The 13483-nt window shown below is 45.3% G+C and overlaps 1 protein-coding gene across 3 annotated transcripts in view; it reads right to left on the bottom strand.

Annotated features, from left to right (window-relative positions):
• The window catches only part of LOC138261141 (phosphatidylinositol 3,4,5-trisphosphate 5-phosphatase 2-like), a 446236-nt gene that overhangs the window by 65366 nt on the left and 367387 nt on the right, over positions 1 to 13483 (bottom strand). For all 3 annotated transcript variants that reach the window (XM_069209825.1, XM_069209833.1, XM_069209843.1), the window contains one exon: positions 4628 to 4715. In XM_069209825.1, coding sequence (XP_069065926.1) covers positions 4628 to 4715 — 88 coding nt within the window. The remainder of the gene's footprint in view (positions 1 to 4627; positions 4716 to 13483) is intronic.

The raw sequence follows: 13483 nt of genomic DNA, 5'->3' as shown, positions 1-13483 counted from the left end.
TATCTTCAAGAGGTATTAATTTAAATTTGCAAAATGATTTATTCTTGTGGAGAGATCATTAACAGAGTCATAAGTACTAACTCGCATATCAAGGAAATACAAACAATAAACTAATAATTTCCACCAGGGATTTTCTTTTAAGGCAGCTGAGTATGTAGCTATACTCCAGTAGAAGTATCGGGTTAGCCAATTATGTTGTACTACAGGGTGTCTTAGCGGTATATTTTGAGTGGTGGCACGTCAGGGGGTCTTCTTGGTACATGATGAAAGCTGGTCACAATGTGGTTCTTCTGGACAAACATGGACAGATGATGGCTATGGGAGTCTTAGAATATTTTGAGTGATGACCACCACGCAGTCCTATTGTGTAATCTTTAAGGAATGACAAAGGTAAGGTTCTGCTGGGTAAAGAACAACAGCTGTTTACCATGGTAATCTTATGGTTGATATTGACAGTTCGGAGTCTACTTGGGGAGGTAAAAAAATGGTTTCTTCTTGGTAGCGCTTAAAAAAATGACCCATCTGATGGCCTATGGTCTTTGTCTCAATTCAATGTGAGATGACAAATGTGGGGTTCTTCTGGGCAGGTGCTGAGAAATGGTGACTAGGGCTCAGGAGCTCTTGTGCTTGAATTTTGAGAGATGGCACCATTGGTCTTCTGGATAATTCTTTAGACATGACAAGGACGGGTTTCTTCAGAGTAATCTTTGAATGGTGTCAAAAGTGAATTCCTACGAGTATTCTTTTAGAGGTGGCAAGCATGGGTTTATTATAGAAGGCCAGTGGAATTTTGTGGCAAGGCAGGACTAAATTATGTAGCAAGAAAAAAAATAAGTGTGATTTGTACACATACACTAATGCTGTCTGGGCAAAGTATTCATCACCTTATTACCTGGTTTAGCGCCCAAATACAGCAATTAGCAATATAAAGGTGACTAGTCAACCTTTGCGAAAGGGCCTTCAACTTTGTGGCAACATTTTTAGCAACTTTTGATTCCTTTGAGTTAGAAACATTGTTTTCTTAAAATCTACAGATTATGCAGCAGATGATGGATTATATGGCAAATGCAGCAAATCCTTACTACGTAGAGGTAGATGCTGTGAGATGGCATGCATGTGGTTCTTTGGGTAGCCTTTGTGACACAAGAACCACCTGTGTATGTTTCTAGAGATGACAAGAATGGGGTTCTTGTGGGTACCATTTGTGACCCAAAGCCTCTGACTGCGGTGACCCAAAGCCTGTGACCCCGGTCTCCCCTCTCTCTAGTCCACTCTCCCCAGCTCCCTCTTCATTGCTCCTGTGTCTGCTGCCCAGCTGCAACACACAAGGCCGCTGATTCGAACCCGCAGTCCGGCTGGACTGATTCACCACATTGTGTAAATCCTGTAATTGCTGTCACAGTAATTGTTTTTATTGCTGTCACGGTAATTGTTTTTATTTAAAGTGCTTTTTTGTAAAGTGTGATTATAGACTTGTTTTCCTTGACCCTTAAATGCCCTGTCCGGTTTTGCTCCTTGCTGTGTCCTGTTGTGGCCTGTACTTTGCCTGTTTTTTACCTCCCCCACCCGCCACACTCCAGCATTACAGCCGGCCCCTACCACCTCCCAGGACTACTTATGGAGGCTGCTACGCGACCTTCAGTGAATAGCCTCAGACACCGGATCCAGCGGTCTCCCCCGCTGCCCCTGCCTTGCTTCTCGTGCCCAGTTGCAGCACACAAGGCCACCGGTTCGATCCTTCCTCATGGGACACACCCAGAGAGTCTGCCTCTCCCCTTCACCTCACAGTTCAGGTACACCATCTGCGGCATCACCTAAGCTCCTCCTTTAGACCAACAATCTTTAACGCCTACATGACACCACTCGCAGACACTGTGGCATCACACAACATCAACATAATCTCCTACACTGACAGCACACAGCTCATCCTCTCGCTCTCAACAGACACCACCAAGACAGAGACAAACTTTTACAACTGTATGAAGAACGTATCCAACTATATGAAAGATGAATGCCAGAAGCTCCACACAGGCAAAACGGAGGTTCTGATGTTCGGCAGACACTCAACCCTCTGGAAAAGGTCCCTGGTGGCCAGTAGGGTTCGGACCCACCCCTACACTGAAAGATCACGCCCGCAGCCTCGGCATCATTCTGGACAGCGAACTTTCCATGAAATGTCAGGTCAACGCCATTTCCTCAGCCTGCTTCCACAGACTCCGCAAGATCTTTAGGTGGCTCCCCAAGGGCACAAGGAAGACAGTGATGCAGACTCTCACCACCAGCCAAATGGACTACGTCAGCGCACTGTATGCAGGCACCACCACTGCAAAGACTCCATACGATCAAGAACACAACTGCCAGACTGATCCTCACCCTGCCCAAGAGAACCCACATCACCCAGCACCTGGAGGACTTCCACTGGCTCCCGATCCAGAAAAGATGCCACTTCAAGCTCCTGACCCATGCCTACAAAGCCCTCCGTAACCAAGGACCAGCCTACCTGAACCACCACCTTCACACCCGCCAACCGACCAGGAACACCTGCTTGGCACACATTGCCCACACAAAGATAGCACTCATATGCCGCTGCCGTACCAGAGGACGCTCCTTCGCCCAACTTGCAGCCAAAGCCTGGAATGCCCTACACCTCCGCACCATACCCTCATCAGGTTCTCTCAGATATACTTTGGGAAGTGAGGACCGTACTGTTGTTGTTTGTTGCTTTGAGAGGTTTTAAGAATTATTGAAGAAGTTTTGAGAGATGGGGACCCTGCAGTTCTCCTGGATAGATGTGAGAGGTGGTGATTATGGGGTTCATCTAGCCACATTGTAAGAAGCAGCAGCTCTGGGGCTTTTTCTGGGTGTTGGCTGAGAGGTGAAGAACTGATGTGGTTACATATTGAAAGGTGGCAATTGTGAAGTTCTTGTAGGTTTACTGACTTCACATTGAGCGAAAAACATGGGTTTCGCCTGCGTACTCCTTTGAAATATGGGCACCACAAGACACCTATATGTGGATTCCAGAGTAGTTTTATGAGGTCACAATAAAAGGTGATGAAAATTGTTTTTTTTTGTAGATATGAGTAATTTAGGTAACCATGACATGCTTGCTGCTACACATCGAGAGCTATTTAGGGCAGTGATTTCTGCGAAGGTTGACTGATGTTGGCACTAAGAGAATCCTTTGTGAAAATTAAGAAAGCCCCATCTCTGTACATCATCCTTCAACTTAACCCAATCCTTGCTGACACCATAGCCTGGCTGTCTGCTAATCACCCAAAAGATGGAATACCTCCTCCTCTCCCTCCCATGAATGCAAGTGGCCTGATCCAAGAATAGCTAGTTTTGCAAAATAAACTAGACTGCAACCCAAAGATCATGGAGTGCTCCAGATCTCTTGCGATCAGCCTAGATGGAACCTCAATCTTTTAACTCACATGAGTAACAAAATAAAGAGTGCCCAAGCCCAACTGAAAATCCTGAAACACATTAAACCTTTCATTCCGGACCTGAAACAGTACAACCTGTACCCATCTCTAGGATGGAATATTCTTAAAGACATTCTCAAGATGCACCTGGCTCCTATGAAGGCATTCTGCTGCTAGACTTATTTCTGGAGCAAGGCTTTTCAGACAATCTTACCCAGTGCTTATCGTCTTTAACTACCTACCTATTGAAGCTAGAACTATATTCAAAATTGTTTGCATAAACCCCAGAACCCTGCATAAGGGTGCACTGGAATACCTAGCCAAGAAACTCAAACCATCAGTTGGTTGCCATGTCACTTCAAGTGCAAACTCTGTCCTGCTAGAACCACCAAGATTGAGGGAACAACTATCTTCCACTCCTTCCCGGGGAGCGCTCCAGAATACGGTACTCCATTCCCTCAGAGCTTTGGACCAACCGCCCGTTTGAATCTTTCAAAAGAGATCTAAAAGCCGTCTTGTTACAGAGATACCTTATGAACTAGGACCAACACTCTGCTTCTTTGGAGAGAATTTCCCTCATCTTTTATCAACTCTTAAATTGCTCACCAAATGTTGGTTATTGTTCTCTCTCGAAGAGAACTGTATGCTGCATTTAATCATAAGCTTGATTTTCCTTTGATTCCAGCTTTTACTTCATCCTTACCTGCTGGGTAATCTATATCTCCTATAGCCGTGGTAGTCTGCTAAACCTAACCCTGCCCCACCCCCAGGAGCTTTCTGAATGATGTATAAATTCACTTATGTTATGTTATGAAAGTTTATAGAGCGCATAGCTACCCAAAGGCCTCCCAGCGTTATCTTAGGTTTTTTTAGATGGTCATTGTGATACTCTATTGCTGGTCTGTATGTGCTTGTGTTTATTGTGTTTCATAACGTTCTCTGACACCCTCAGGCCTACTCTGCACAACAGAAACATCTCTACATAGTAGGAGGCCACCGTCTAGCCTCTTGGCCCCTTACCTGACCCCTTTTGCTGATATATGCCAATTATTTCTTAGCAAAAGGAAAGTGTTCAGTTTCACTCTACTAAAGACAATCAGCATCATCATTAGAGAGTGAAGTAAATCCTTTTTATTTGGTGCTCCAGACTTGAGTGTAAAGTTCAAAGGCCATTGCGTAGAACCTGCTCCTCTTCTCACCTCATAACGCGTGGGGTCGGGCTGGAAACACCATTCGGAGATCTAAGCGGCTGGGTCTCAGCATCGTCCTTTTCTAAACTGATCCAATCTGGGGAAAGCAAAGATGACACAGGTTAGTCTTGAACGTCAGAAAGGGTATCCCGGCAACCAGATACAGCAAGTACCAAACTAGGGTTTGAAGCCCATAGGATGGAAAGAAGGCCTCACTGAAATACTAGCTGTTAAGATTGGACATATTTTACTTGTAGATGTTTGTGCTACAAATTCTAGACATCTGGTTGGAGGATCACAGTACACTGACCATGTTTATTGTGGCATTTTAGTACCCTAATGTCACTAGAAACACATGTCTGAGAAGGCTCTTGAATAGCAAAATGATTACCATAATATCCCTCAAAGTTATATTACAACTAATTATGATGCCAACCCAGTAGGACCTTCTCCATCCTGGAGATAGCAGAGATCTAATGTTACAGGTAAGTAACCTTTCTATCTCCAGTATGAGATTTTCTCCAGGCTCACATGAAAAATAGGAAAAGATTTAGGGTACAATCTACAGGGACTGCAAGTTGCAGTTCAATGCAGAACAACAGAAGCATTTGAAGGGGATAAGGGTGTCAGGTTGCTTCCAAGTGTGACCAGCTCACAACTCACAAAGTATAGTCGATCACCAAGGACCAATTCCATTTAAAAAATAGTTTTTTTCTCTGATGCTATCATTATTTTAGATTTTTAAATATTTATTTATTACTTATTTTTAGGCCTGGGCAGAGTTCGTGGAGTTCTGCCACGTGGAACTCCGCAAAGTTCTGAAAAAACCCTGCCACACTACACGGAGTTCCACAAGCGGCGGAGTTTGGGGAAGTCGCGCTGTTCGTACTGATTTTCAGCATGGGAGTTTCTCCCGCGCTGTAAAATCAGTGCTAACAGCATCACGCAGAGCGCCCGAGGGCCCTAACGTCTTTCTTCCAATCGAGTCGATTTTCTACTCGAGCGGCAGCTTCCTCAACACGAGCAGCAGCTTCCTCAACACAGCCTACCGCATTCAGAAATCCTGTTCGCACTCACCAACTTAGTGACTTCTCTCACTTTGCAACTTAGCGTTGGCGCGCATGAGAAAAAACTCTGTTCTGCATCACTTCGCAGAGTTTTTCAGAACTCTGCACTACGTGCTGAGTGTGGAGTGGGGAAAACTCTGCGAACTCTGCTGGCGGAGCGGAATTCTTCGCCCGCCCCTACTTATTTTTCACACAGAGATTTCCAACACAGTGGATTTCCATTACTGGTGCAGGGTTGATTAACACCAAATCATCAGTATACATTATAATGGAAATGTAATGACAAAAGATCTTTGGTAAATTAGAAAAAACACTTAGTGGAAATTAAATGTCAAATGAAACATATATATAAATAAACCAAGCAGTGTACTGTTTTTTTCTGTACTTCTAGTTTTGGGTGAGTTATTTTAATAATAAGTTGTAATCTAGTGGTAAACAATTGGATTGAAACCTTGACTGCTCTGCAGAAATAATATTGTTCTCAATGGCCCACACCTGGAGAGATCTAGATTAGGTTTAGCAGATTATTGGGCAGAAAAATCAAGTAATGCTATCAGTGTGTATCTTTCTGATTTGTGATAGATTCCCTATGTATACATTTGACAACCTATACCTTATCCTCCCAGAAGAGGGTATTTGCACTTGAGTAAAACCACTGCTGGTTGTGTGGACAGAAGAACATCAAAGCCTCTGATAGTACTGCCAGCAGATGTTCACTGTCTAATTGTTACTCATATTAGGTATCTATTTATAAATTCTATTTTATTTATTTCAGACAGTGAAATTACCTATACACAGAGGTCCATATTTATGGCCAAGTGGCGCAGGGCAGTGTGTCACCGGTGCCATGCATCACAGGGAAAGAGAAGGAAAGCACTATATTTATCCCAATACTGCGCTTTCCTGTCCATTCTCCAGCACTGGTGCACAATGAGCTGCCTAGCACCAATGCAAACACCGTCGCACCATGGTGCAAGGCTGCCTCCATTGCATGTAGGATTGTTTTGGTGAGGAAGGGGAACCTTCCTGCACAAAAACAATCCCCTGAGGCATTTTCTTCTTTCTACATAGAGAGAGGAAAGAACAAGTAGAAATAAAGATATTTCTCCTTGTTACGCCTCACCTGAAGAGGCGTAAGCTTTTGCCGCATTCCCAGGTCTACCACTTCTGGTAAATTTGGGAATGCATCAAAAACCATGGATGTTGCGTGGAAACACCCACAGAACACCCATGGAATGCCTCCCTAGTACAGAGTAACACAAGGCAGCAATTTGAACTGCTTTGCTTTACTTCAGATTTATGAAGCCACTCAGGGCCATGCAAGGTGTACTTGTGTGGCTTCATAAATCTAATTTTTGAGATGCGTCGCTGTTGCACCGCGTTGCGTGGTGCAAGTGCGATGCAACGTGAGTCATAAATATGGCACTGAATATCTTTCTGGGATGTTGTGTTGTGATTTTCAATGGACGATATTATTGTCAGGCTGGGAAATCACGGTTAATTGTAGATAATTATGATACAGTTATAAATCAGAAAAATACTATTGATGATGGATAGTTGTGTAACCAGACGCAAAGTCCAACATTGCCGGGGTATCGCCTGGTAAGCAGCTGTTTAGCCTTCCTATATTCAACAAATGAGCCCAACATACCAGTGTCATAACATTTTATATTAAGTGTTGAGGATAATGTTTTGAGGATTCAAACACCAAAATCAAACAAGAAAAGGAAGATCCTTTTTTCTGATATGTCACTCTAAACATTTGTGCATTAAAACAACCAGCAAATATAGATAGTGTGTAGGGTTGATAATCATGCTGAACCTGTGGCATCAATGACAGTATCCCAACAAATATATTTCAATACTGCATTCTAAGTGGAATACATAAATGAAGCTGAGTAAATTCAGTTAGCACAGCATCAATAGGACAAAGAAATGTTCCTAAGACCATTCATTGTTGCAAGGATGTCTCCACTGAGTGCCAGTATATCTATTTCATCATCACTTATCCATCCTTTGTATTTTCTGCCCACAAAGTAATACTTGTTTTTAAAAAATCAGATAGTCAAAAGAGAGTAATTGACTAGCCAGATTTCTTGCAGACAAAGGATATGACAATTTTGAATGAGATTAGTAATAGAGTTTCAGTAAAAATCAGTATAATCCTACTAGGTTCTAGCTCAACAAATGAATTGTTAGGCTAAGAATAGTTAACTCACTTTTAGGTCTCGACTACTGGACAGTGATAGCTGTCTGATTGTGAAAGACCTTTTGTAATTTGTATCAAGAACTTGGAGTGAGCTTAAAGCTAGCACACTACTTTCATTGGTGGGATTGATTGTCATTATCATTTGCTTGCATATTATTTGGTGGTTTTCCTGCCTCTTCTTCTTTTTGTATTTGTCCCTCCCCTGAAACATACCCATTTTACTATCCTTTTGATGGACTGACTTGTATGCTTCCATTGATCACTTATAGGGAACTTCTTTTTTCTTTTTCGTTAAGCACTCCAAGAGAGTGCATGTGTTTTCTAGCTCTCAACCCTGGTGCTTCTCTCCCACCAGGTACTCCACCTACTGTTTGTGTTGCTCTCTTCTTTGCATGCTGCTTTTCCCCTCCTCTCCCTAGCCTGGATTTTTTCTGCTTCTCACGTTAAAAATTTCATTTTTTTTCCGACTGATATACATGGAGTCCGCCTTCTTGGATTAGTCATTAAAAAAATAAAATGGTGCCCAAATCTTTCTTTTGGCATGCACATGTGTGGTGAACCATGCACAAGCCATGACCCATACACATGCCTCCAAAATGACACAACCTGTAACAGTGGCTGCATTATCATCCTTTTTTTTCGTATCGGCATAAAGCATTGGCATAGTGAACAGGTGTACAAGGTGAGTCCTATTTACTTTGCCAATGGTTGTTCCTTTTGAGGAAGTGTTGCTCTAACTCATCTCTAATTAGTTACTTAATTTTCACATCAATTGTGCGTGTTTTGAGTTTGATCAATGGCATCTGAAAAAGCTCTCTTCTCCCCCATACAATATAGTAGCTGCAAGGATGATATCAGAAATTGTAAGAATTGTGCCATTGGGACCCTCAAACTTAGGGGAGACCTAAGATTTCTATTTTGCACAGTAAGGACCAGATGTCCAAAATTATTTTGCGGATGAAAAGTCTGTGATTTGCAAAGTAAATTTTGCAACGTGTTCCAAATCCTACATAGGCAGGGGTAGGGGGGCAAAAATGCATTCTCTTGGCATTTGCAATTCACAATATTATGTATCAATGGTTTGTGATCACAACTGTTGTGCAAACCATTGATCAGTTACTACATCTCTATCTGCTATTCCCACCTCCACCAGTCCTCCCCTTTGATCTAGGTGGTCCACTCTTAAGAGGGTAATAGGTATTAGTGTGATTAAGGCGCAGGTGTAGTTATCATTCTTTAAGTTTTTGCACTGAGTTTCAGTCTTAATTTTAGTCTTACCACATCACACTTGGTAGATCATTTCTCATGGAACCAGGGGCAGCTGCCCGTATTGCTTTCCTTAGCACGGTTGTCCCTCTAACTCTCTGGCAGCTCCATCTGTGGCCCCGCTACGGATGCTGGGTCCACATTATTGGGACTGCACCCGGAGCCGTGGAGTAGGCACTCCTGGCTGGGCGCAATAGCCATAGGACGTCCGAAGGATGTTGCAGTATTCCAGGGCCCTTGTTGAGGGTCACAGGTTCAACTGCTTCTGGCTGTATTTGACGTGGATAGCTGAGGCCCTGCACATGTCTGCAACTGCACAGACATTTTTTACTGGACAGATGTGGCCACGCCTAGGCTGTTTTTCCTGAAATTATCTGGCCATGGAAAGACCTATTTCTCTGTGTAGATGCAGTCATGGACATGCTATCTTTTGGACACACAATAACTGCCCTGATAAGGTTTTCAAAATCGCATCTCAATCTTTTCCCTTCCTGCCGGGAACCTATGTGGAGAGACTCCAGGCTCACAGACACCCAGAGACGCTCTCCTCGATCCTCCTTTTCACAATGCCCCACAGACACCTGGGACATGCTGCACCTTGCTCTACCAGCACAGATATTCCACATCCATGGTTGGCAGGCTCTTTCCCCATCTCAGGTGGCAGGGAAGGCTTCTAGGCACTTCACGCCAGGTACACAGCTCTTCCAACAAGAAATCTGATTCAGGTGATGTGCTCTCACTTCGAGGAAGCCGGCTCACTGTCTGCAAAGCAGCAATCTGAGCAGTTTATGGGGTATCCCCTTCCTTAACCACAGAGGGCTTAGAATTGATTGGAGGACCAAGTGTGGTCCCACCTGTATGTACCAAAACCAGACAGGTGATTTGTATGCACTGTTACATCTCCGGAACTGGTTTAAGGTAGGTCTCCTGTCAGGTGTTCTTTCCAGAGCATGGTTATTTCCAGCCTGCAGCACCCACAACAGAGGTACAAAGTGGTGTGAAATTTCTACACCTGGCTGTCATGAGCCAAATAAAATGGTCAATCGGGAAAGACAAGCGGAGAGGCCTCACCTAAAGGCTACCCCCACCTTGCACAAACAAATGCAGTCCCACACTCTCTTGCACCATATGCCAAATGGCAACATGGAGGAAAACTAATCAGCAGCTCCTTCCCAAGCAAAAGGCCAACTTCAATTTCTAAAGGAGCCCTGTCTCCCTCTGCCTCATGTCAGTGTCTAGATTTCCTCCCTCCAGCTTCAGAAATGTCAGCAATGCACTTCCACTGTCTTGAAACCTCACTCCCATCCTGTGCAAAGACCTAGACTGGACTATCCACAATGCATCACTCAGTTCTTCATTACAATGGCGAACTCAGACATACCACGCATGCACTATGCAGGCTACACACACATAAATGCATGGCATACATGCTCAATGTTAGAACTAGGAAAACACATAGAAGCAGAACTTTATAAGAGTGGGTCAGTAGGCCTCCACTTCAGTGACACAGATAAAAATATCTGCCCAAAACTAAAGACTCTCAACTCTGTGTTTGCTGCCACTAATGCGCTGTGGGCTAAACTCACAGCATGACAGAAGTCCTCTGTCTGTCAATGACGGTGCTCTTGGTGCACCCCTCCAAGTTCACAGGACAACTCTGGAATCTTACGTATGTTAAGGGAGTGGCCTGGGCCTCTGCACACACATTAGAATAGCATGACACTGGATATCCAAGATGGCGGCCGGCTGTTCCGGCTGATTCGCCTCGGCCTTTCGGCCCAGCACGTGTAAGTGCAACGGTCACGGCGGCTCTCCCACCCCTACCGCCCATGCCGCGCGCTCGGGCCACCAACTGCTTCTGCTGGAGAGCCACGTTCTGGGGGCGGTGTGCGGCGGGATCGACGGCCCCTGGACGAGCGGTAGACTGTGCCGCTAGCAGAACAGGGCACCACTCTCAGCTTGGAGCCGCGCGAGCACTCCGGGGGCGTCCACTCCCCTGCCTCGTGTTTGTGGGCACCTCTGGACAGTTTTGGGGTGCAGCCCTCGGCACCTGGGGGTTCCTAATGGCACCGAAGTCCTCTAAGACGCCCCGGACCTCGCGAGGGAGGCCCAACCCGGACCCCATCGGGGGGAGAAGAGAAAAAAAACAACCGGTGCCCTGCCTAAAGGAGCAAACCAGCACTAGAGGAAGAGGAGGCTAGCAAGGTATGCTTGGACCGGAGAAAGCAGCGAGGAATGCTGCCTCAGTCCCATCAATGTTTTCCAATGTGATGAAATCTAAACAGACGCCTCCACAGAGGGAAGCTCTGGACACACAATCCTGCGTTATGGGAGCTGATGGAGAACAGGTAGCTGCGGTATTTGGCGTTTTCGTGTCTAGTGCCGGGGCCAGAGGAGCAGCCAGCCCAGAGATAGCGGTACCGGTTTACAAAATAGTGGAAAAGTGGGGGGCTCCCCTCGCCCCGGGGGTGAAATGACTCATGAGCAAAGGCTAAAAGTGGGGTCTAATGAAGTGAATCAGGGAGAAACTAATATAGAACCCCGCAGTTTAACTGAACACACTGGCTCACAAGAAACTGAGGACATGGGTAAATCCCTGGCAGTATCTGAGGCTATGAATCCGAGCCTAGGTCTGAGGCGGAAGGAGGAGAAGCCAACAGGGGTCAAAAGTGATCACGGACTGTTAGATACGGTAGAAAGTTTTTTTCATTGTCCGATCAATCTAAGGACTCAGATTCAGATGAAGAAATTCCACTAACAGACTCTGACATAGAATGTACCTCCTCAGCTAGCACCTGGGCATCAAATCATTTGACATGCAGAAGGAAATCTTTGGAGCGGCCCAGCTCTAGGGGCAAGTTGGGGACAAGTTTTAGGGGGGAGCCATCCAATGCTCAAGATGAAGTTTGTGAGATGCAGTGGGATTATACCGCTACCAGACAGATAGGGCCAACAACATTTCAATAGGCCCCATTATGGAAGGTCCAGCTGAGACTCCTTCGCTGGAGCTTATCTATCGTACTATGGTGCACAATCACGAGCAGGCTCAGAAGGAAAGCAGGAAGGCGAAACTGGCAAATAGGCAACTTCAACTATCTATCAAAAAGGTGGTTAAATATTGCCAGGACATTGGCACACGCATTGCCTCAATGGAGACTCGGACCGAGGAGCTGGAGACAGAAGTTAAAGCGGCAGCCGTGCAGACAGTGACACAGGGGCAACAGATCTTGGACATCCAATGGAAACTTGAGGACGCAGAAAATCGTCAGCGGCGGAATAATCTGCGGATTTTGGGCATCGCCAAGGGCCTCGAGGGGCAGGATACCAGTGCCTATATAATATCACTTTTTAAGAAAGCTTTCCCAGATCTTCTCGAGTGGAACTGGGAAAAAGAGATCCAGAGAGCACATCGATTTCCGCTGATGAGAAAGAAACAAACATTGGACGCCAGTAAAGAACAGAGCTATCCAAGGCCCATTATTGTCTATTTTGGCAACTTTCTACTGCAGCAGGCGGTGTTTGAAAAGACTCGCCCCAATGCCCCAATTCAAAGATAACTGTGGAGGGGGTATCTTTTTTTACTAGACCAGATTTTGCTCACGCCACGGTAGAGAGACGGTGGCGACTCAGGCAGTTGATTGCACCGTTTCAAGAGGTGGGGGCAGAGGCTTACTTGTTGAGCCCCGCACGTTTGACAGTCATTTACAAATCAACTACACAAGTTTTTTTATCAGAAATCAAAGCAGGGAAATATGTACAGCAACTGAAAAATAGTAAAACTTAAAAAATGGTGCTATGAGGCTGGGGGACACGGTTAACTAGAGGGTTGGCGGGTGTAATACCCTCCGATTGTGACTTCGTTTTTTTTTTTTTTTTTTTCTTTCTTCCCCTAGCCTGCAGTGCTGGTTTGGTAGTTGATTTGGGTATTGCTCCTTCTTTCAATATAGATGCGGCAGGGGGGTGGTGGGAGCGGCCGTGATGCTAGGAGTAAATTTGGGTGGGTGATTTTGCACGGGTAAGCCGATGGGCTTAGCGGCCTGGCGATTCCATTTGTAGGGGTCTGGGTGGGGGGGATGGATCAGGGAAGGGTGGGTTGGTATTAAGGGGAGGGGATGGGTTTTTTTTAGGGGTGGGGGTGGTAGAGGGGGTAGAGCGGGCAACAGGACCCACAGCAGGAAGATTGGTGATGCTGTTAATCATCTGCAGGGCGTTTTGAATGTGGAGTCACAAAAAATTATTGGTTGGCCCAGGGAAGCCAGGAGGGATGAAATGCATAAATATGGGGCAGGAAAGTGAATTACGTATAGCCACAGTAAATGTCTG

The sequence above is a fragment of the Pleurodeles waltl genome, chromosome 2_1 (genome assembly GCF_031143425.1).
Source record: "Pleurodeles waltl isolate 20211129_DDA chromosome 2_1, aPleWal1.hap1.20221129, whole genome shotgun sequence".
NCBI lineage: Eukaryota > Metazoa > Chordata > Amphibia > Caudata > Salamandridae > Pleurodeles > Pleurodeles waltl.
Note: the sequence above shows the minus strand (reverse complement) of the source record. Positions and strands in the feature narration are given on the sequence as shown.